The sequence below is a fragment of the Nerophis ophidion genome, linkage group LG01 (genome assembly GCF_033978795.1).
Source record: "Nerophis ophidion isolate RoL-2023_Sa linkage group LG01, RoL_Noph_v1.0, whole genome shotgun sequence".
Taxonomy (NCBI): domain Eukaryota; kingdom Metazoa; phylum Chordata; class Actinopteri; order Syngnathiformes; family Syngnathidae; genus Nerophis; species Nerophis ophidion.
The window spans coordinates 68,980,875-69,004,600 of NC_084611.1; the positions used below are offsets into that span (position 1 = coordinate 68,980,875).

The 23,726-nt window shown below is 39.7% G+C and overlaps 2 protein-coding genes across 3 annotated transcripts in view; both read right to left on the reverse strand.

The window, feature by feature from the left end:
- The window catches only part of LOC133558359 (extracellular serine/threonine protein kinase FAM20C-like), a 122,483-nt gene that overhangs the window by 42,602 nt on the left and 56,155 nt on the right, over positions 1-23,726 (reverse strand). The window lies entirely within an intron of this gene.
- LOC133558348 (dynein heavy chain domain-containing protein 1-like) overlaps positions 1-23,726 on the reverse strand; it is a 69,391-nt gene that overhangs the window by 37,883 nt on the left and 7,782 nt on the right. For both annotated transcript variants that reach the window (XM_061909665.1, XM_061909656.1), the window contains exons 6-23: positions 23,160-23,363; positions 20,629-20,739; positions 20,040-20,196; positions 19,676-19,930; positions 19,462-19,605; positions 19,191-19,299; positions 8,617-8,831; positions 8,295-8,538; positions 5,469-5,626; positions 5,224-5,349; positions 4,863-5,139; positions 4,628-4,752; positions 4,352-4,550; positions 4,197-4,288; positions 3,526-3,709; positions 3,313-3,438; positions 3,134-3,231; positions 71-3,059 (exon numbers count right to left, since the gene is read on the reverse strand). In XM_061909665.1, the coding sequence (XP_061765649.1) occupies positions 71-3,059; positions 3,134-3,231; positions 3,313-3,438; positions 3,526-3,709; positions 4,197-4,288; positions 4,352-4,550; positions 4,628-4,752; positions 4,863-5,139; positions 5,224-5,349; positions 5,469-5,626; positions 8,295-8,538; positions 8,617-8,831; positions 19,191-19,299; positions 19,462-19,605; positions 19,676-19,930; positions 20,040-20,196; positions 20,629-20,739; positions 23,160-23,363 (5,813 nt within the window). The remainder of the gene's footprint in view (positions 1-70; positions 3,060-3,133; positions 3,232-3,312; positions 3,439-3,525; positions 3,710-4,196; positions 4,289-4,351; positions 4,551-4,627; positions 4,753-4,862; positions 5,140-5,223; positions 5,350-5,468; positions 5,627-8,294; positions 8,539-8,616; positions 8,832-19,190; positions 19,300-19,461; positions 19,606-19,675; positions 19,931-20,039; positions 20,197-20,628; positions 20,740-23,159; positions 23,364-23,726) is intronic.

Here is a 23,726-nt window from a genome sequence, read left to right on the forward strand (position 1 = left end):
CTGGTGACAACGGATTAAAACATTTCTAATTAGTAACAGCACACAGTACTTTTAACGTTTGCCTCTATACCTCTTGTGTCTTTTTGTCCTTTATCCTTATTCAATTCCTTGGAAAAATGCTGCAGGAGGGCATGAAGGATTCGAATGAACGACATTATTTCTACCAGCCCATTCGTGTAAGATTGACCTTCAGTAGAAATCCCATTCATCTTCAGTGAACTGAGAGTGCTCGAGAAAAGATCTTCTGCCACCTCAGTCCACATATTCAGTGTATCTCGATCCAGGATATGATTGTAATTAAGAAAATCAATTTCACTCTTCCACACATCTTTCCAAACTTCAGTGCTGGAGAAATGAATGAGGCTGCAGCGTGTCGTTGCAGATGGGCTTGCGTGACTAAGGTCAGTGGTTTCCACGAGTAACTTGAAGTGTGATTGGGATGGCTCAAGAGTTTCACCAGATGGTAGGCTTAAAGATGGTTCCTCATGATTGCCCAGTATGCCTATATGATCAAGCCAGCCGGGTTGCCCCACTGGCTTGCCATCCATTACAAGCCATTTCTGTGCTTTGTTGTCATGACTTGAGTTCTTTCCCTCCACTTTTCTATATTTGTGTCTTTCTGAATCTCTCAAAGCCTTGGTCACCGCTCCATCTTGCCACCCTAATTTATCAGAGAAGCTACCAAAAAGCTCCTCGTGAGACATGGCATTAGGAAATAGGACCACAGTGTTGATAATGTTCCAGTCTTTAGTAGAGCTTTTTTGCCTTGTCCACAGGGTACCCATTTTAAGCATTTTCTTATCAGAGAAATGTTCTGTTTTGTCCGCCAGTTTACTAAGGGCTTCTGCTAGAGTATTGTAACAAGTTGTTTTTCCACTCCCAGAGGGTCCAACAAGTATCACTGCCTGAGAAAATCTCAAAGTCTGATAGAGTGCAAAAACTTGGCAAATTGTTTCGGAGTTACACTGACACAACTGCTGTTCTAATTCGCCCTTTACTGCCTCTTCAAGTCTGTGATCTTTTTCATCCTTAGTATATTGTAGGATAAATGGAAGCTGACACGCTATAGGAAACATGTCTTTGAAAATGCCGTTGAACTGTGTGGTTTTCTCAGGTACATAAATCATTTGCAATGAGACGGAATGGATTGCTTTGACAATAGCTATCTCCTCTAATAATCCGGGTATAACTGCCTGTTCGTCAGTCGTGTTAAACTCTTCTGCCCACTCATTTTCTGGAGAAGTAAGAATAGCTTGTATGACTAACGACAGTCTAGCCTTACCTGAAAATTTCCTATCCAGAATGATTCCTTTTAATTGCTTTTTAGAGGCAGACAAGATACGCTGCAAGGCAACAAGGTGGCTGCCCTGGTCTTGTGCGTTGAACTTAGGCAGACAAAAGCAGTCCTTGGTGAGGCTGATGAGAGACACCAGACGCTGACTTAAAGACTTTGCCTCTCTAAAACCAAAGGAAGTCAGCATTAGCTCTGCGATTATTCTGTTATCGGGATGCGTGAATCCCACAGGTCTTGTTGAAAATCGCAGACTTTTTGAAATCTCAGAGGTGCTTCCTTTTGATGATATGAGAACACATCCATAGTTTGCGCTAGCAGTAATGCTCACCCCTGAAAATACAATGTCTAAATCAGACTTTTCCTCCTCTTGCACACCTTGTTTCTTCTTTCTTGACAACCCAGAAAAACACTGGTTAATTTCTTCGAGCTGTTGAGCCAGGGATGCTTGGACAACCTGAGGCAACAGTTCTACAGACTTCAGCACAATCCATGCGCCAGTCAAAAGAGCACCAAGCAACATCTTTTGAAAAAAATTAAGCGCCATGTTTGGACAACAATGTAGCATCACAACGAGTCGCCCCAATGCTTTCCCTAAATAGACCACAGCCTTGGTCTTTCCTGATGTGCGCGGACCACTCACAAATCCACATCGATACCACATCACCGCAAGGAGAGTCCCAATCATCCCTCGATCTGTGCAGGGGGTGTGTACCAATCCCCAGCCCTCTGGACCAAAATATTCATAACCATATTGGTGTCTGTGGTTCATAACATCCACATAACATTGTGGATCATCAGTTCCTTTTAGGCTTTGACCCTCTGAAGTTATATAATACTTGAGGGAACTTACCCACTCAAAAGAGGACTCAGGAATACATTGCACCAGCATTAATTGGGTTATTTGCTGTGCGTGTTTGATTGTAAGGAGCACCAAAGTACACAAGCATGTGGTTATGTACTTTGAAGATGCTGTATCCCTTATATATTGGCATAGGTTTTCCAGTTGTACACTAAGACATGTGTTGATGGTGCTAAGCTTAATTGAGCTTGATTCCTGAAAAGCCTGTTTAAGGACTTGGTACCATGTTATTTCCTCTGCCACTAGCAGACACTGAAGGGGATATTTATCTGTCAGATCCAGCACAGGCAATGCAAGTCCATGCCCATAACCACATTGGCTATCATCACATGCAGAGTATTTACTGTTTGGTTCCAGTTGTGTTTTTTCATTAACACACTGCTTCACAAGCTCTTTCAAAGCGGCCTTTAGTTGTTCCTCAAACATACTGAGCCAAATCAAGGGATCGGGACTCGCTTCCAAAGGACAGAGAAAAGTAATGTGTTCTTGTAGCTTGCCAAAAACTCCAAGTACCGTCTTCTGTGCGTGGCAGTCACATATTGTCTTTGGATCCATTTTACTATGTGTTTTTTCCACTTCAAGACACTGTACCCCTTTGAAGAATTTCTGCACAAAAGGTAGCAGAGATGTAGGTGTCGATTTTAAAGATAGCAGTTCAAGAGCTTCTCTGTCACTTATGAAGTAGAGCCTTGGATAGGCACTGCAGAAAGAATGGAGGTGATCGGCTATCTGGTTGGAAATAGCTTCCATTGTCGAAAGGCCGTCAATGAGTATTTGGCCTAGGCTTGCGCTGTGCAATTGATCATTGGCCATTTTGGGATTAACGAGATTTAACACATTGGGTTGTGTAGAGATAGCATGCAGCATGGTCTTGAAAGTATTTTGAACCGATTTAAATTGTGCCAGCTGTGAAAAAAAGAGAGCAAAATCTTAAATGAGGTGACGCTATCATTCTATTATGTAATCACACAGGTACATACCAAATCCCATCTTTGAACACCCAAAGATGTCTCTTCAAAGGCCTTTGACAGAAAGATAACTTTTTGTTGATAGATTTCAAATAAATGCAACAAGGTTTCTATAGAATGGAAAGTAAATGTTAATTCTTAACGTTCCCTCTTTTTAGAGTCTCCTATCTATTGTTGTTGTTTATGTTTACCAAACTCTTGTAGTAAGTGTATCCACTCTTCTACTTGCAATCTAAAGTCAACACTGTGCTGGGACCTTTGCATATTTGTCAACGTCATCAAATCATGTTCAATGTCATTGAAGATAAACTCCAGGCCTGATTGTCGGAAAGCATAGTTATCAAAACAAAATGTTAACCTGTGGTGGCTATTACATTTAATACTGCATTATGAATGTATCTTACCAATGAAAATTTTGACATTACAATAGATGTCAGAGGTGGGATTGTCATCCGATACCTCCTGTTCACCATGCTGGCGACAAGGATAGTTTATGTCATGCAACTGGAACATTCTGTTCATCCATTGCTGTTGAATTGTTTGGAAATCATTTTCCATTTCAAACTCTTGCTGTGCATTGCTGCATATCTGAAAGATTTTCAAAGAATGGTACTTTGACTTACTGTGAGGTTTTTCTAAGACTCTTCAACTAGTCCAGGTGTCGGCAACCCGCGGCTCTTTTTCTGTCTGATTTTGTCCACCAAACTTATATTGTTGTGCATGAATGCGCAAAGGTGAGTTTTGTTAAAGTTATTGACTTGTGTGGAGTGCTAATCAGACATATTTGGTCACCACATGACTGTAATTGATGCTAAAATGCTATTTAGGCTGGCTATATGTACAGGACATATTGCATTACTATGCCTCATTTGTAGCTATATTTGAGCTCATTCAGTATCCTTTAAGTCCTCATAATTCAATTTATATCTCATGACACACTATCTGTATGTAATATGGCTTTTAATTTTTTGCGGCTCCAGACAAATGTGTTTTTGTATTTTTGGTCCATTATGGCTCTTTCAACATTTTGGGTTGCCGACCCCTGAACTAGTCGCTTAATCACGATCTCTCCCACCTTGTTGATGAATTTTTGGTGAGTGTGAAACGGTTGAGAAATTAGCTGAGCAACAGTCACATTCTTATCAGAGGCACGCATTAGCCCAATGCCTGTTACATGGAATTCATGTTTATAATTTTTTTACACAACACAATGCAATATGACAGACTTACCTCGGAAAAAAATGTTGCGGTGTTTTGGTTTGATTAGAGGGGTCAGAAAATGGGCTAAGATTTTAAATTGACAGCTTAAATTTTCAAGATTTTCTGAAGCCTCCTGCAGCACTGCATCGTCAGCCAGTATAGTGTTTGTCAGAGTTGCAACTTTCTGCTGCCACTGAGCAATTTGCTCTTGAACTTGAGATACAGCAAGCTAAAATAAGGATATTTCAAAATAAATTTTAAAATTCAAACACAGAACAGATTTTATGGCAGTGATGGTTGCTTTACCTGAATGAAAAGCACTTTCTCCCATTCATGTAAACATCGTCTGTAAAGTGCTATAAGTTCCCAAAGCTCCTTACGGGCAGTCAGTTTATTAACTTCTGCCAAAGCTGTCAAGTCCACTGGATTTTCTGGAGAGAAGTAACAAATATTCATGTATTTTTCTCTACATACATTGCTACAATGTTCCACAAGGCTAATTATTGTACTAAATAGTACACAGTGGGGTTTTTTTCCTGACCTTGGAGAACTTTTCCAATCTGGCAAAGATGTTGCAGATTTGTTGTGATAGTCTCCACACGAAGACACATGTAGTTCAGTTCGGAGGCCAACTTTTCAGCGTTTTGCCTTGGATCAAGAAATGGCCCAGAGGTAGCTTTGCAGACCATACTTTTGAGATCAGAAGCCAACAATGGGAACATTGTGTCCAATGCGTTAGCCACAGTTGGAAGACGAGAGCACACATTGTTATCTGCTTGGTTTAAGTGGAAAGAATAACAATTCCATTTGTCCAACATCTAAGCAGAAAACAAATTTTACACATCTAATTATAAAAGTACAACACTTTTATTATCAACTTGTACAATCAATTGCATACAGACCTTCTGCTCTAAGATCAGCTCCTGTACAGTCATCTCTCCATAATTAAGGCATATACTGTCCCGAAGGGAGTGAACATATTCCAAACGTTTCTGCATTACCGCCAGCATGTTTATAAACTTCCACACCTGAGAACATATTTGACGACAAAACATTTTTTAGCTATTACACATTTTAAATATTAAATATATTTTTTGGTGAAAGAAACATGGTTGTCGCCCTAAAATGATAAAGGTAGCGTCCATACCATATCAGCATATTTTGGGAAGTCATGCATGTCTTTGGGCTCCATTCTTAGATCGGTAATACCTTCCTCCAAATCACACAATAAACTTTGTGAATGTAATTTCATTTGCCTGACCACTTCCTCCATCACTTCCTTTTCAATCAAAGCCAGACGCTGCCCTGAGAAGCAAAGACAGTAAGGGTAAGCCAGAATAAGATATAGTAAAAATGTTACTCAAAATGCCGCATTGACACTAATGAATGAACGCCATGCCCCAATTAATAGCCAAGTGATTCTTTCACTTAAACAAATCAACAGTTTACATCAAATATATGCCTTTGTTCTTTCTAAGAAATATCATAAAATTGAAATTAGGGCTGGGTGATATAGCGATATACACGATATATCGCGGGTTTGTCTCTGCGATATAGAAAATAACTATATTGTGATATTGGAGTACACATTCTCACGTAGTTGCTTGTAGCTGCGGGCATTACACTACAAGCTCTTCCCACTCCTTGTTTCTCCTTCTCACAGACAGTAAGCACACCTTCTTACACACGTCACATACTGTTACGTCATACGTCACATACATATACGCCCTGTCAGAGCAGAGAGGTAGCAGCATGGGTAACGTTAGCTTTAATGCTAGCGAAGTGTTGCGAGTGGTAACACGAGAAAGAAGGTGCGAATCTGGTAACAAATGAAGGAAGAATTAATTCCCAAAAAAAACACCAGGGTTTTCATCGTCTGGCGGTGGTTTGGCTTCAAGCGGGAAGATGTCGAATAGACAACTTTAATTTGTCTAGTGTGGGGCACAAGCGTTGCTACAAAAACTAGCATTACTGCTAATATGTAGCATCATTTGAAAAGTCACCTGCTAATAACTGTTTAATAAATACAGTTTTGGTCAATTTACTTAGTTGTGATTTCCTTCTCTGCATGAAAGTTTAAAATGAGTATATATTAATGCAATATGAATAACAATGTTTTAATGCAGACATATAGAATCATCATACTGCTGTGATTATATGTATCAAGTGTTCATTCAAGGCTAAGGCAAAATATCGAGATATATATCGTGTATTGCGATATGGCGTAAACATATCGAGATATTAAAAAAAGGCCATATCGCCCAGCAATAATTGAAATGGCTGACACCATATATTATATATATATATATATATATATATATATATATATATATGGGTACAATACATGGCATCTGTAAAAATGAATGCCGCTGTATGCAGGGGGGAAATATAAAAAAAAACTAAGAAAACTTTCACTGTTATACATATACAGTAACTGAATTAAAAGGCATGTATGCAACTGGCTCTAAGTTATGTTTTTCAAACTAAAACAATACAACAATACCACCACTGGCTAGTTTACCGTATGTTACCATTAGTGGTTTAACAGATCAGGCTACTGTATATGGCTTTAACTTATTTATTTTTTTATAATTATTAATTATAATGAATAAAAATTGCTGGTCCGAGGAATTTGTCAGGCGTTTGACATTTTCATTCACTGCAGTCTACCGCTAACGTTAGCTTGCCATAACACGAAAATTAGCCAAAAACAACAATTCTGTTCATAACTTTTACGGACAGAATTTTTAGACACAGTCAGGGTGTTGAGGGAACCCGGTTTGGTGGCTGCAGAATTAGTTCTTTGTTTTTCCAGACGATATGGGCCAGTTGGCTTCATCTGGTTAGGATCTTCAGCTCTCACTGGATCGGTTTATAGCCGAGTGAGGAGCAACTGGTATAAGAATCTGCACCTGCAAGTCAGAGTGCAGGGTTCTCGCCCTGAAAAAGGTGGAGTGCCACCTCTGGGTAGGAGATGAGATTGTTTCCCAAGTGGAGTTCACAAATGAGGGAAGAGTGAATCGTGAGATCGATAAGCGGATCGGTGCAGCGTCTGCAAAGATGGAGACCATGTAGCGATCTGTTGTGGTGAAGAAGGAGCTGAGCCGAAAGGCAAAGCTCTCAATTTACCGGTCTATCTACATTCCTATCCTTACCTATGGTAAAAGCTTTGGGTTGTGACTGAAAGGACAAAATCACGGTACAAACTGCCTCCGTCGGGTACCGGGGATCTCCCTTAGAGATAGTTTACTAAGCTCTGTCATTCGAGGGGAGCTCAGCGTAAAGCTGCTGCTCCTCCACATTTGAGAGGAGCCAGATGAGGTGGTTCGGGCATCTGGTCAGGATGCCACCCTAACGACTTCCTGGGGAGGTGTTCGGGAGGCCATGACCAATTGAAGGAGGGTACAGGGAAGACCAAGGACACATTGGGGGGACTATGTCTCCCAGTTGGCCTGGGGAGAGGGTAGTCTGGACTCTTCTGCTTAGGCTGCTGATGCCCCCGCGATGCCATCTCGGATAAGTCGAAGAAGATGGATTAATCGATGAATAAATAGCTAAAAACACATCCTGCGCGTGCATGGGTTACTGTATGTATGGCCGTAGTTTACGTCATTATGTGCTAATAGCTGTAAGAGGGAGGGAGCTAATGTTTTAGACAAAGTGGAAAGTTAGCTCCCAGTAGAAATCTGCATAAAGTTTGGAAACACTTATATTTACTTGTAGATTTGTTTTATTTTTTAATAATCTTCTTTTCTGTTATTTATTACTATATTAAAAATACATTTATACACACAGACTTAATGATCAATCACCTAATAAACACCTTGTACTCTCTGAAGTTGAGCAAAGGAACTCCACAGGTGATATACGAAGAAATATGTCCTATTATTTTTATCGAGGTATACTACATGTAGACCAATCTGTTTTTATGAAATATTCATATCAGTCAAGGATCTGGATTTCATTTGCATACCTAAATGTTCTTTTATGCGGGTGCAGTGGATGATAAATAGCCGGTTGGAAGTAGAGATCAGTGAGGGGACAACGTGAATTCTTTCAATCCAGTAGCGCAGCTTGTCAATCAGCTCTTGATAAAGTGCAGCAGATTGACCTTTCATGTTCTCCAAAGTGGCTGGACTCCATTGCTTGATGAACACATGGATGTCCACCAACCACATGTAATTCTCTAAAAACTGCTGGATGTCTGACTCTGCTTCCTGTCCAAAAGAGAGACATAATCCTAAATATGTTTGTACTGTAAAGAGAAATGCAGTATTTATTATTTTAATGCTCACCTGCATCAGCTCGGCCTGCTCTTTGTCGATGTGTTTGGAATCATCACTGATAAAGATGTGCCAAACAAGTTGTTCTTTGGATAAAGGGTAGTAGGACCAAGGTACCCTGTGACCCTGAACGATCATCCTGGTCCAGTTCGATCGCTGCTCTCCTATCCATTTACAACAGCTATAATGTGTAAGACTAGGCATTCCGTCCATGTCCTGTATTCCACCTGGGAACGTCAGACACATTAGTACATTAAAGCGGTCATAGGAATTTAGCGTTTTGCACTGTTTTGTGGGCGGCCTTATTTTTGCATCTCTACCTTAAATGGCGATTCGATATGAATCTCGACACATGGGTTATGATTTGATTTACAAACTATTTTCTAAAACATTACTATTTGATACGATTCCATGCAATACGATTTGGTGCAATTCGATGCAGATGGAAGCTTTGCATGGTGAAAAGAAAAATTAAATGTATCATGTATCATGTTAGAACAATATCATGTGTATATTTTTTAATATAGACACATGCAAAACAGAAGGTATCTGCATTATTTATGCGCAAATAGTAGAATAATCAACTTTAAGGAATTGCAATCCAATAACTTAAAGAAAATAAGATGTAAACAAAACACTTTTGGCAAAGCTACCAGGTATTTACTGTTGTTTGCTCAGGTAGCAACACTTAAATACATAGAAAGAAAGCAAGCAAGTGTTGCATCAAGTGGAGGTGTTATACCACCACAGTAAAACAAGTGCAAGATATAATTAAGTGCCACCACATAGACTAAACAGCAGCTTCAGTGTATAAGCTGAAATACTTTATTTACTATTCACAATTCATTAAAAAAAATACATGTCATTAGATTTTTAATAATGATTGTGAACGATAGGCAAAATGTTGAAAAAAAAAGTGCAGTTCCCCTTTAAGGCCATGTCTACATTAAGCCGCATATCTCCTTAAACAAATAATTATTTAGCCTAAACCCCGTGTCAGCCACACTATACCATCATTTAAGGTTCACATCCTTGGATAATTTTTTACATGGGTAAGTGTGCAGTGTATTTCTTGAATCTTCGGCTCTTAGCTCTGTATGTACTCATTGATCGTTAATAAACGGAGTTCGGAGAGAAAGTGACGTCAGAAAGAACACGCCACAGCCAGCTTCACAACAACCAGTTTGCACTTGTAGGTAATCACTAGAAAGATGGAGGCGAATCATCCAGACATGCCCATGTTTCTCCTTCTTCTACATGTACAGGCCCTTGTAGATATCCCACATGAATACCTTAAGAGAAGGAAACGCACGACTGCAGCTATTTCGGATACAACACATCTCAGACGGCAACACAGCAATGTTGAGCTGAGCAATGGTTTTGAATAAAGCCTGGAAGAACGGCAGCCTGGTGGGATATATTTTTCAACAAGTTTGTTGTGCCAGGGGAAAGGCAAGAGAACTTTTGAATGTCCAGGTCAGCTGTGAATCTACTTAGCGAAAAACTTTGTCCATTTGTTGAAGAGGAGACAACGAGAATGCGATCGTTCACTTGAAAGATTTGAGGATGAATTGTTGTGTTTAAAATCTTTGGGTGGTGTTGCTTTTTTTTTCTTCCAAGATGGTGCCGCTGTAGTGGCTGCTGTTGGCAGGAGCTCTGTGCTCTTGTGTCATCCATTTGCGTTTCCCTCTTGTTTTCATGTGTTTTATATATATATATTTTTTTGCCTTATGGTTCGGGACCCTTTGGGACTGTGTGACAAGGGGTGGCACTTTCGTGACTTCTGCGGGGCTTTTTGTGGACTTCTGGATCTGCCTCCCAGGAGCCTTTTGGCCATGTAGACCAGCTACTGGGTATCTGCCACACCAGAGTTTGTTTGGAGAGACTGGAGGAGATGCACATAAAGAGACATGGCTGCGAAGACAGGCTTCACAGTGTCTTGGCTGAATGAGCAGGTATCGGACAGCTCAGTCTCCTTAGACGCATCTTTGCTCATCCAAGCGGACTGGACACTGGCCGAGTTAGTGGGTGGCCGAGAGTGGAGTCAGCTCTCTTGGTTGCTTTGTTGGTCTGCTCCTGACTCTGGCCATGCTTCCTCCACCCCAGCAGACGATGGCGTGGAACACCGCAAAGGCCACCACAGTGTATATGTTTCTTTTACTTTTTATTCTTAGCTGTATGTATGGGGATAGGTTGATTGGCAACACTAAATTGCCCCTAGTGTGTGAATGTGAGTGTGAATGTTGTCTGTCTATCTGTGTTGGCCCTGCAATGAGGTTGCGACTTGTCCAGGGTGTACCCCGCCTTCCGCCCGATTGTAGCTGAGATAGGCACCAGCATCCCCCGCGACCCCAAAGGGAATAAGCAGTAGAAATGGATGGATGGATGGATGTATATTTGGCTGGTTGCATCAGCTATGCTCTTTTGATGTCTTTAATGTCCTTTGATGTTTCCCTCTTGCACACATGTAAGAGGCTACTAGTTGTTATTTCCCTTGGCCTCAGTCTGGACCCCTTCTCCTGGGGCCCAGGCTTAGACCGATTTTTTTTTCTCACCCCCCCCATTGTTTACCTGTATCTCAACCTTTTTGTGAGGGGCGCCGGAAATTGGCAGACCAGTCAGCGATCCTGTTCTGTCTCCCTGTAATATTTGTCAGATCTTGAATAGGATTGTGCTGAAAGATTTAATTTCCTCTCTGGGATTAATAAAGTACTTCTGATTCTGATTATTTGCAATTATTGCAAGTCGATTTGTTAAGTATATGCAGCGTATCATAAATATGACGATCAGCTGAATAAAAAAATATCGGAAACAGTATCCATAGTCCAGAATCATCACGGCCAGAAGGACCGACCAAATTAGAGAGCAGTACTAAAATATACCGGTACTCTGTATACATCCCTAATGAACAGTGTAGTAGTTGATGTGATTACCTTGCAGAGTTGTATCTAAGTTGGGCTGGAAGTCTTTCAAATCCGTGTATACTGTCTTGCCAGTTGGTAGGTCTGCTAGCATTAGCATCCCTAGATCCCTCATCACCGGCTTGAGTGTCTTCATGCCATCAGAACAGGTGAGTGCTCAAACTAGCCTTACTGCCGCTACTCTATCGCTGCTTTCCAAACATTACAAATAGCCATAGTTTTATCCAACTGACCATTCTTTTTTTTTTTTATCCAATTGTTAACCACACTTTAGATTTAATATTCAGGGTTGCAATGTTTGTAAACTCTTTCGGTGCTGTCACCAGAGGTGGGTAGAGTAGCCAGAAATTGTACTCAAGTAAGAGTACTGTTACTTTAGAGATGTATTACTCAAGTAAAAGTAAGGAGTAGTCACCCAAATATTTACTCGAGTAAAAGTAAAAAGTATGTTGTGAAAAAACTACTCAAGTACTGAGTAACTGATGAGTAACCTGTTCGTTTTATGCACAAAAACATAAAAATAGCAATAAGCAAATTCAGAGCCAGGAATATCTCTTAAGCAACTAAAACAATATTATATATTAAATAATCATACATTAAAATAAAATGAAAATTAAGGCAAATTGAGCCACAATAACTTAACAGCACCATAGGCTCAGTAGGCATTGATTGATTGATTGAAACTTTTATTAGTAGATTGCACAGTACAGTACATATTCCGTACAATTGACCACTAAATGGTAACACCCCAATAAGTTTTTCAACATTTATCAATTACTTAATAAATGACCAAGTCGAGGTGATCTACCTCATATATACATATATACACACATCATATATATATATGTATATATATATATATGTATATATATATATATATATATATATATATATATATGTATATATATATATATATATATATATATATATATATATATATATACATACCTTTATATATACAGTATATAATTTATATTTATTTATTTTGCGGTTTTTGTTCACATGTTAAAGGTGTTTTAATGAATATACATGCATGTTTGACATATAGATTCCTATCTTTAATGAAGACAAGAATAAAAGTTGGTGTATTACCTGATTCTGATGACTTGTATTGGTTGGAATCAGACAGTAGTGCTGATAACGTCCCGGTTTTCAAATGGAGGAGAAAAAAAGTTCCTCCTTTCTGTCTAATACCACATGAAAGTCGTAGGTTTTTGGCATCTTATTTGTCCAGCTTCCATATTCGTTTTTATACACTTTACAAGAAATACATTGGCGGCAAACTCCGTAGTTTGCTAGTTTGTTCGCGCTGGCTTTCGGAGACTCTTATTTTGTTAACGCAGGCGCGATGGAGCAGCACTTTTATTGTGAAGACAGGAACCGGGCGATCAGTCTTTAGGCTTTTGACGGGAAGTACGGTTGAAATAAAAAGTGTCTTTTTTCCTTTACACTTTTGATTGATTGGTTGATTGATTAAAACTTTTATTTGTAGATTGCACAGTACAGTACATATTCCGTACAGTTGACCACTAAATGGTAACACCCCAATAAGGTTTTCAACATGTCGGGTTGTACGTGTGACGGTCACGTGACCACCTGGCTCTGTTTAATTGGTCCAACGTCACCAGTGACTGCATGTGATTGGTGAAACGCAAGCATGCGTAGTTCCTACTTTGAATGCGTGTCTGACAAAATCAAAACAAACAAAGCTTGCATTAAGAGATCGATAAAAAAAAAAAAAAAGTAGCGAGTAGCGACCTGATTGTAGATAAATGGAGCGGAGTAAAAGTAACGTTCCTTCTCTATAAATATACTCAAGTAAAAGTAAAAGTATGTTGCATAAAAACTACTCTTAGAAGTACAATTTATCCCAAAAGTTACTCAAGTAGATGTAACGGAGTAAATGGAGCGCGTTACTACCCACCTCTGGCTGTCACCCACAAACGAGAACGGTACTCTTGTAGAAATCTCGCAAGATAAGGGCGGACATATTTTTTAGTAAAGTAAAACATTAATGAAGTTTGGTTCTTTTATGAATTTATTATGGGTCTACTGAAAATGTGACCAAATCAGCTGGGTACAAAGTATACATAGAGCAATGTTAATATGGGTTTACTTGTCCCTTGGCAAATTTAACTGCAATAAGGCGATTTTGGTAGCCATCCTCAAAGTTCTGGCAAGCTTCTGGTTGAATTTTTGACCACTCCTCTTGACAAAAGTTTTCTGACGTGAACTCGTTTCATTGTCCACAGGTTTAAGTCAGGACTTTGGGAAGGCCATTCTATAACCCAGTGGTGTGCCGTCAGGGCCAGCAAGGCCTTCTCTGCTCGCCTAACATAACCAGAAATTATCATCTTAATTAAAGATAAAATTATTTTTTTATTTACTTTCCCTAAATACCTAAAAGTACTCATATTCTCTTCATGTCATATTATGCTACTTCCAGCACTGTTGTTTTATAGTTTACAGAGTTTTTATCCAATCAGAATTCGGCTGGCTTATGTTGCCATGTTGTACCTAATCTGCCTCAGGCCTTCAGAATCAGCAATGCAGGCGTCTGTGCACTGTCAGTGAACGGGGACATGCAGTGACTGGCAGTTGCAATAGCCATTCAGCTCACACGTTATTGTCAGTAAGGCCTTCTAGATGGCCTAAGGCAGATACATAGTGATGTTATGAGCTTGGTAACATAAGAACTCCATTACCCAACATGCCACAGTAGTAAAGAGCATGCGCAGTAGCCCTGTTTAGGTTGTTGAATGTGGACATGCCTGCCAGGATGAGCAACTGTGGAGTAAACTTTAAAACACAGCCAACACGCCTCGTCTGCTTTTTTTAAGATTAGACAAGACAACACATACTTGCAAGGCCATTTTCAAAAACGATATTTAAAGAGAAACTACATCTTGTGAGACCATCTTGGCCAACCCCGGAAGCTAGCTCAGCTGTCGATGAAATGTGAGTTCAGATATTTAATTTTTTTTTATTTTTTCACCTATTTTAATTATAACAGTATCACAGAAGTAAAACATATGTTTTAATTGCTGATGCGGGTTTACTGATTTTTAAGTGCGCCAAAAAATAACTTGTTTTGTACAATGCCCAGTAGGGTGTAAATATGTTCCTGTATAGTATTTCTCCAGCAATGGTCATGTGGGGACATCAATCATGGTATTTTGAGAGGTAATCATTGAAGTCACACATCACTGAGGGCTGCTATAACCTTAATTCTAGCCTGATTTAGCCATTCCATTACAATTTTTTACGTGTGTATGGGTCATTGTCCTGTTGGAACACCCAACTGCGCCCGAGACCCAACCTCCAGGCTGATGATTTTAGGTTGTCCTGAAGAATTTGGAGGTAATCCTCCTTTTTCATTGCCCCATTTACTCTGTAAAGCACTAGTTCCATTGGCAGGAAAATAGGCCAAGAGCAGAACACTACCATCACGATGCTTGATGGTAGGATTGGTGTTCCTGGGATTAAAGGCCTCACCTTTTCTCTTCCAAAGATATTGGTGGGTATTGTGGCCAACAGCTAAATTTTTGTTTCATCTGACCACAGAACTATCCTCCAGAAGGTCTTTTGTCTGTCCATGTGATTAGCAGCAAACTGTCCCATTTAAAGCACTAGTTCCATTGGCAGCAAAACAGTCCCAGAGTATAACACTACCACCACCATGCTTGATGGTAGGGTGGTGTTCCTGGGATTAAAGGCCTCACCTTTTCTCCTCCGAACATATTGCTGGGTATTTTGGCCAATTAGCTCAATTTTCGTTTCATCTGACATCACATGGACAAAAACCTTTGGAGGAAAGTTCTGTGGGCAGATGAAAGAAAAATTGAGCTGTTAGGCCACAATACTCAGCAATGTGTTTAGAGGAGATAAGGTGAGGCCCTTAATCCCTGGAACACCGTCCTACCATCAAGCATGGTGGTGGTAGTATTATGCTCTGGGCCTGTTTTGCTGCCAATGGAACTGGTGTTTTACAGAGAGTAAATGGGACAATGAAAAAGGAGGATTACCTCCAAATTCTTCAGGACAACCTAAAATCATCAGCCCGGAGGTTGGGTCTTGGGCGCAGTTGGGTGTTCCAAAAGGACAACAACGCCAAACACACATCAAAAGTGGTAAAGGAATGGCAAAATCAGGTTAGAATTAAGGTTTTAGAATGGCCTTCCCAAAGTCCTGACTTACACAACCATAAAATTTAGCTGAACCGCACCAATCTTGTCAAGAGGATTGGTCAAAAATTCAACCAGAAGCTTGCCAGAAGCATGTAGATGGGTACCAAAAGTGCCTTATTACAGTGAAACTTGCCAATGGACATGTAATCAAATATTAACATTGCTGTATGTATACTTTTGACCCAACAGATTTGTTCACATTTTCAGTAGACCCATAATAAACTCATAAAAGAACCAAATTTCATGAATGTTTTTTGTGACCAACAAGTATGTGCTCCAATCACTCTATCACAAAAGATAAGAATTGTAGATTTTTTGGGAAACTCAAGACAGCCATTACAATATGTTCTTTACAAGTGTATGTAAACTTTTGACCACGACTATATATAGGTGGCAGACGGGTTAGTGCGTCTGCCTCACAATACGAAGGTCCTGCAGTCCAGGCTCGGGATCTTTCTGTGTGGAGTTCACATGTTCTCCCTGTGAATGCGTGGGTTCCCTCCGGGTACTCCGGCTTCCTCCCACTTCCAAAGACATGCACCTGGGGATAGGTTGATTGGCAACACTAAAGTGGTCCTAGTGTGTTAATGTGAGTTTGAATGTTGTCTGTCTATCTGTGTTGGCCCTGCGATGAGGTGGCGACTTGTCCAGGGTGTACCCTGCCTTCCGCCCGATTGTAGCTGAGATAGGCGCCAGCGCCCCCCGCAACCCCAAAAGGGAATAAGCGGTAGAAAATGGATGGATGGATGGATGTTTATAGCCTATTATTTGCACACTATTGACAAGTGAATTACCGAAAACAAAACCACCGATAAAAGACTTTGATCACCAAAAACCATGCTGCCAAGACCAAATGTAAACAAAACGCATGCCATTGTCTGGAACGTTGTCAGCATGTCTGCAATCTGTACATGATTTTTAAATATATTGCAGATATACCCGTGGACAGCCATCTACAAAATGTGCAAATATTAGGAGGACATTGGCGGCTTTTAAGAAGAGAAAGTCCAACTAGAGCAGCAGCGCCAATCAAGCGTGACGTCATGCTCACTACAGCTCTCTACTTTCGTCAGAGACATCGAGGGACAGAAGCTGTCTCTAAGCACGAGTACATTCTATAATAACACCAGAAGATGATGCTACATTTGTTGCTAGTTGTTTTTAATTGTTTTTAAAGTAAATAAAAGCCTGGAAACACTTGAAGGAATCCCTACAAAGTATAATGTACAAAAAGCATATATATATGTATTGAATTAGTGTTATACTAATTCATAATAACAGATTTCTTTTAAAGGTATGTGTAAATTTTTTCAGACTTAAAAAAAAAATCATATAACAAATTACTAGAAGATGTCATTAAACCACGCCCAAAACCACGGCCAAAACCATGCCCCCCAATGCCACAGGAATCTTGGCAGTTTAGGGTTAACCCAGTATACTAGAGATGCACGGATAGGCAATTATATCATCCGCAACCGCATCACTAAAGTCGTCATCCACCCGCCATCCACCCGAACCAACATTTTATCAAAACTGCAACCGTCCGCCACCCGCCCGTTGTTATTTATCAGGGGTCAACAATCTTTATCACTCTAAGAGCTATTCTGACCCGTTTCACAGAGTAAAGAAGACAATGGGAGCCGCAAATATTCTCGCGAATATCTGCTGGAGCTCATCCTGTTAACGGGAATAAGGGCGTGCTATACAGCCATTGCCTTTAACGCCTACAACATGTACAAACTGTTTGCCAGTCCAGCAACATGTTGTGTGCAGCTTCCGCAGACACACGCACAAGATTGAAAGGCATACTGGGTGACACAGAGTACACTGATGGTTGTGATATAAACAATTTTAACACTCTTACTAATATGCGCCACGCTGTTAAGCCACACCAAACAAGAATGAGAAACACATTTCGGGAGAACATCCTCACAGAAATAACATAAAACCAACAGAACAAATACCCAGAATCCTTTGCATCCACGACTCTTCCTGAATATATTTTACACCCCGCTAGCACCAAACCCTGCGCCCCCAACCCCGCCCACCTTACCGACGCACGGGGAGTGTGGGGGGCGGGGTTTGGTGCTAGCGGGGTGTATAATATATTCAGGAATACGCATGGATGCAAAGGATTCTGGGTATTTGTTGTGTTGCGTTTATGTTGTGTTACTGTGAGGATGTTCTCCCGAAATGTGTTCGTCATTCTTGTTTGGTGTGGCTTCACAGTGTGGTGCATATCAGTAAGAGTGTTAAAATTGTTTATATCACAACCATCAGTGTACTCAGAATCACCCAGTATGCCTTGCAGTCATGTGCGTCTGTTTGCAGAAGCCACATACAACATGTTGCTGGACTTGCAAGCAGTTTGTACATGTTGAAGAAGGAGTCAAAGGCAATGGCTTCATCGCACGCCCTAATACTTGTTAACTGGGTGACCGCCAGCAGATATTCGCAAGAATGATAGCGGCTCCTATTGTCTTCTTCGCATTGTGACACGGGTCAAAATGGCTCTTTGAGTGGTAAAGATTGCCGATCCCTGAACTATGTATATCAAATATTTCCGAATGGTCCAACCGCCACCCGCCCGAATCTATTTAAAATCTATTTTTTCGTCATGTCACTCACCCGACCTGCGGTTTATCCGCGGACTCCGCAAATGAGACCGCAAAGCGCGCATTTCTACTGTATACACACACATATATATATATATATATATATATATGGATATATATATATATATGGATATATATATAAATACACCTATATATATATACAGACACACATATATATGTATATATATATATATATATATGCCCATCCATCCGTTTTCTACCGCTTGTCCCTTTTGGGGTCGCGGGGATATATATATATATATATATGCCCATCCATCCGTTTTCTACCGCTTGTCCCTTTTGGGGTCGCGGGGATATATATATATATATATATATATATATATATATATATATATATATGTATATATATATATATATATATATATATATATATATATGTGTATATATATATATATACATATATATATATATATATGTGTATATATATATATATATATATATATATATGTGTATATATATATATATATATATATATATATATATATATATATATATATGTGTATATATATATATATATATATATATATATATATAGTTATACATACATACATATAAATACTCGTAAACATCAATTTTTCATCCAGGTTGTCTTTGGAGTTTCTCAAAGGCACATTTTTTTCTCTCACTATGGCCCCGGAGTCAAAATAATTGCCAAGGATTGGTGAATAATCATAATTTGGAAACATTCAGAGGGCCAGATTGAAAAGCTTAAAGGGTCGTACAGTATTCAAGCTGCGGGCCGTATTTTGCCAACATCTGCCCTAGAATAACATAAATGTGAATAATGCTTGACTCGTAGTTTTGTAGGAATAGAAAAGGAAGCTTAGGACAAAAAAAGATACCTGAAAAGTCAATGACAACAGGAGAAGAACTGGAGCTGGGGTCAGGTTTTTCATCCTGATAACCAAGGTTGCTGCTGACTTCCATGAAAAATCCACAAGTGACACACATCTGCAAGAAAAATCATAAGGAGGTGTTTAAATATGTAACTCATTTATGTCAAATCATGTTTTTGATCAGTCTGATTTGCAAATTGAGGGCCTTGAACAGTAGCTTAAAAACACAATGTCAGCATTTAGTAGTGTATTATTTTGAGATAAACATGTTGGTCACCTGGCAGATGGAGTCACCAACAGTCCAGAGAGCCTGACTGACTGTTTCTCGGAAGAGACGTAAAGGTGGTTCAAGAGACAGCTGACTGTCATCATCAACACACAGGTCAGATTGGAAGAGACATCCATCCACAGATTTTTCCCGCTGACGAAGACCAAAACATTCAGTCAACATTATTCTGTCACATCGCTATGAACAAACTCTCGCACTTCACCTTCAAAACGTTGTGAAGGAACGACACAGAGTTCTGTTTGATGATGGTCACGAGACTCTGCACAATGATCTGATTGATGAGGGTGGCAAAGTTCCCCAGCCTCTGCACGATGCCCTCGGCAAGCGCAAACTCCCTTTGTAGCTGCTGCAGGTGAGCCTTATGCAGGTGAATGGGTTTGCAGCAATGATGTTGCTTGTCGGCGTACTCTAAGTGCAACTGCAGCTCCTGCTGGGCCTTAAAACTAACATCTTTGGCCTAGGGGGAAAACATTTGATACATTATGTGCCAAAAATGCATGTACTCTCTCTACCATATCTTCTTTTTCTCTCCACACTACACAAGCTTGAAAGTTTGAAGAAGGTACCTTACAAAAGATGTCGACACGATACTGTGATAACCTTTTCAAGATAAGCAAAACTTGTTGCATACTGGTGAGAAGGGCATTCTTAAATTCCAACAATGTGTACTTTTTAGACTTATCCAGGGGTAGCAAGTGTGTCTCTTTGAGTTCCTGGATGGTTCTGTTGAAAGTTTTTTACCATTATTACAAGAGAATTCAGATGCTCTATCGCAGTTTTTTTTGTTTTTTTCAAATTTGTGGCAGTCCTCCCCTGAGAGGCTTCCTTAAGAATTCAAAGGAAGTGCAGCAGCTTGGGAAAAATAAATAAAATATTTTTCTAAACATGCTAAACGTACTTCAAGCATGTCTAAGCTCCAGAAAATGTGTTTCTTCATGCAGTAAGCGAGGCCCTAACAGTATTATAATCTCTGAGGAGAGGCTCATTGTGCCACACTTTTGAAAATAAATACCTGGAAAAAAGCTATGATGACAAAGGTTTATCAACCTTTTTGACTCTTTTGAACAAACTGGAGTCTTTATTCAGTATTAAAACAGATTTGATCCCACATATGGAAAAAATATTTAATTCCCCCCAAACAAAGACTTGACTTACTTGGATAGAAGCAAAAGGCCATTTCTGTACTGGGGGATATTTGTAAGCAGTATTGCCTGCACTTCCTCAAAACGTCGGTTGAATACAGTCTGACGCACATTTTTATACCACCTAGTAAAAAATCCAAAAAAATTATTGTGTAACCTTACTGGTCACAATCTTAGTTACTGTATATTATCTAATAAATCAGTTCTTCCAGGATTTCGCAACGTCACCAGTTCACGCACACTTAACCGATCCCTGCGAAATTTGTGCAGCCTCGTTACTCGCAATTTCTCTTCACAATTTAGCGACATTTCAGCAATCATCATATCTTATCGGACTATACTGAGAGCCAAGTAAGTCTTAGCCAGGGGTGTGGCTTTTTTCACGTTGTTGTTTGTGACATGGACCTGGTTTAAAAGGCATTATTATTTGATGTGGTTCACAACAGTCGCACCGGCTGTCAGTTTTTAGGCCCCACCTTGCCATGTCTGTGCCGGTTGTGCATACCCCTGCACGTGCCCTATTTAGTGCTCACCATTCCCTCCTGTTCAGTGCCGAGCCTGGTGGCATAATAGCATTTGTATTATGGGCTGTGGGATTGATTGTGATTGACTGGAGGTGCTAATCCAGCAAGTCTGTGTAAACTATTGATTGGTGTTGGGCACAGGTATCTTGTGATGATCCTGCATGCTTCGTTAAGCTCTGCATCTACGTTATGCGCATGGGAGGCTCGGCACCACACAGGGGCGCAGTAGTCTGCTCTAGAATAACTGAATGAAAGGGCGGTAGTCCTGTGTGTTGGTGGGTTTGCTCCCTATTTTGAGTTTTTTAACTATTAATCCTTATACTGACTTTCTTTTTAGGTTTTTAATATGTTCGTTATAGGTGATAGCCCTGTCTAAGGTTACTCTGGGTTAAATTGATTTTTGGTGAGATTGAAGGATTTGCCAAAACCAAGAGACCTTTGTCTGGTAAACTGCCTGTTTTTTGTTTTTTTTAGAAGGAATGAGGTTACATGAGTTTCGGAGGGATTTGCTTTTAGGTTCCATTGTTGGTAATACATTATATTTGCAGCCGAATGCTTATGTATGGGGGTTGTTGATGTCGATGAATTGTTTGCCCTGTGTTGGAAGACAAAGGTCATCAGCATACCCAACGCATTTAACCAATAATCTCATGGAAAACGCAGGTAAATTATGTGCAATGTGTGAAAACACAAACCAAAATTCACGACTGACTTTCAAAACATGCAGAAGAATGTCAGCAAGCTGTGGATAACAGAGCAGATAATAAAGCATAATAATAATGATAATAATAGGAAAAAAGGCTGTCTTTGGTGTTTTTTGTTTTACAAACTATGCACAAATGTAAACTTTTCATATTGTAATTATCAGATATTGTCTATAGAATTTTAAGGGCAAAACAGAATGTATTCCACTTTAGAATGAGGCTTCAAATTTAACAAAATGTGGAAAAAGGGAATAGCTTTGAATGCTTTCCGGATGCACAGTAAATACAGTATCTCACTAAAGTGAATACACGCTTTAACTGTTTTTACTATTTCACATCTTTTCAAGAGAAAATACTAGAAGTAAAGCTTTGCAATGAAGTGTCATTTCTAAAAATTTCATTCAAGATTATTTCTATTATTTACTTGTCTTCAACATGAAAAAAAATAATTTTAACTGAAAGTTTTTTTTTCTTAGGTGAAGGCTGAGTTATCCTTTTCAGTATCTTTGTAAAACACGTGTACTTTATTGTGATAGATAAAGCTGATTTTGTACATTTTTGTGTGCCATGTTGACTAGATGATTTTCTCTGTCTTTTTTTTCGTATTTCTTCATGAATTACTTTTTCTTCAGCAAATTTCAATATTATAATTACCGAGGGAAAATCATTACTATTTATTGTAACTTTCACTTACTCCTGCAACTTAATCGCAACAAACACCTAAAAAAACCTCTGAATTGTCCATTGCAATTTTTTAGAAGAACTCAAATTAAGGCATCTCAATAAAGACTTGTGAGATCCTGAAGAGACTGGTACATTGTATTAAACTGACTGATGTCAGTGGACAAAAATATTTCATTTGAAATGCTAATAAGGCGCATTTTGTAATATATGTTGAAATCCTGTGTTTTTGGCGCAAGGATTCCAATCATTCATTTTCTACTGCTCGTGCCTTTTGGGATGGCGGGGAGTGCTGGAGCCTATCTCAGCTGCATTTGGGCGGTAGACAGGGTACACTCTGGACAAGTCGTCACCTCATCACAGGGCCAACACAGATAGACAGACAACATTCACACTCACGTTCACACACTAGGGCCAATTTAGTGTTGCCAATCAACCTATCTCTAGATGCATGTCTTTGTAGGTGGGAGGAAGCTGGAATACCCGGAGGGAATCCACACAGTCACAGGGAGAACATGCAAACGCCACACAGAAAGATCCCGAGCCCAGGATCAAACCCAGGACCATTGTATTGGTAAAAACAGTAAAATAAAACAGCTTTGTCCGCAACATTAGTTTTTTCAAGTGTCACTTACCGATTGAATGCATTTCTCAATATGAATGCCCTGAAAAAGGGGAATGCCTGCAAAGCTGTCCAGAGCACAGACTCCCTGTACCACTCTTCCAAACTGACGAGTCCACCGTAACCTTTCTGTGTGACGTGCAGCACTGTGCTGGGAGTGAAGACGTAGTGCTCGGGACCAGCTTCACTAGCTGGGACTACTTGCAGGTCATAAGGTCTGCAGAAAAAGAATCGAGCAAAACAATGTATTCAATGCTGCACATTTGCACTTGACCTGTTTGATATTTGTTTACAGAGCATACAGAAAACATTTACAGTGCATCATTTTTTGCATATTTTTTTTTAAATTATAGCCATTTTCCAAAATGTTGTAAAATCATGTTTGTCCTCAAAATTCTACAGACAATACCCCGTAATGACAATGTAGAAAAAAAATCGTATGTGCATAAGTATTCAGTTTTTACACAATACCTTGTTGATGCACCTTTGGCAGAAATTAAAGCCTCAAGTATTTTTGAATATGATGCCACAAGCTTGGCACACCTATCTCTAAGCAGTTTTGCCCATTACTTGTTGCAGC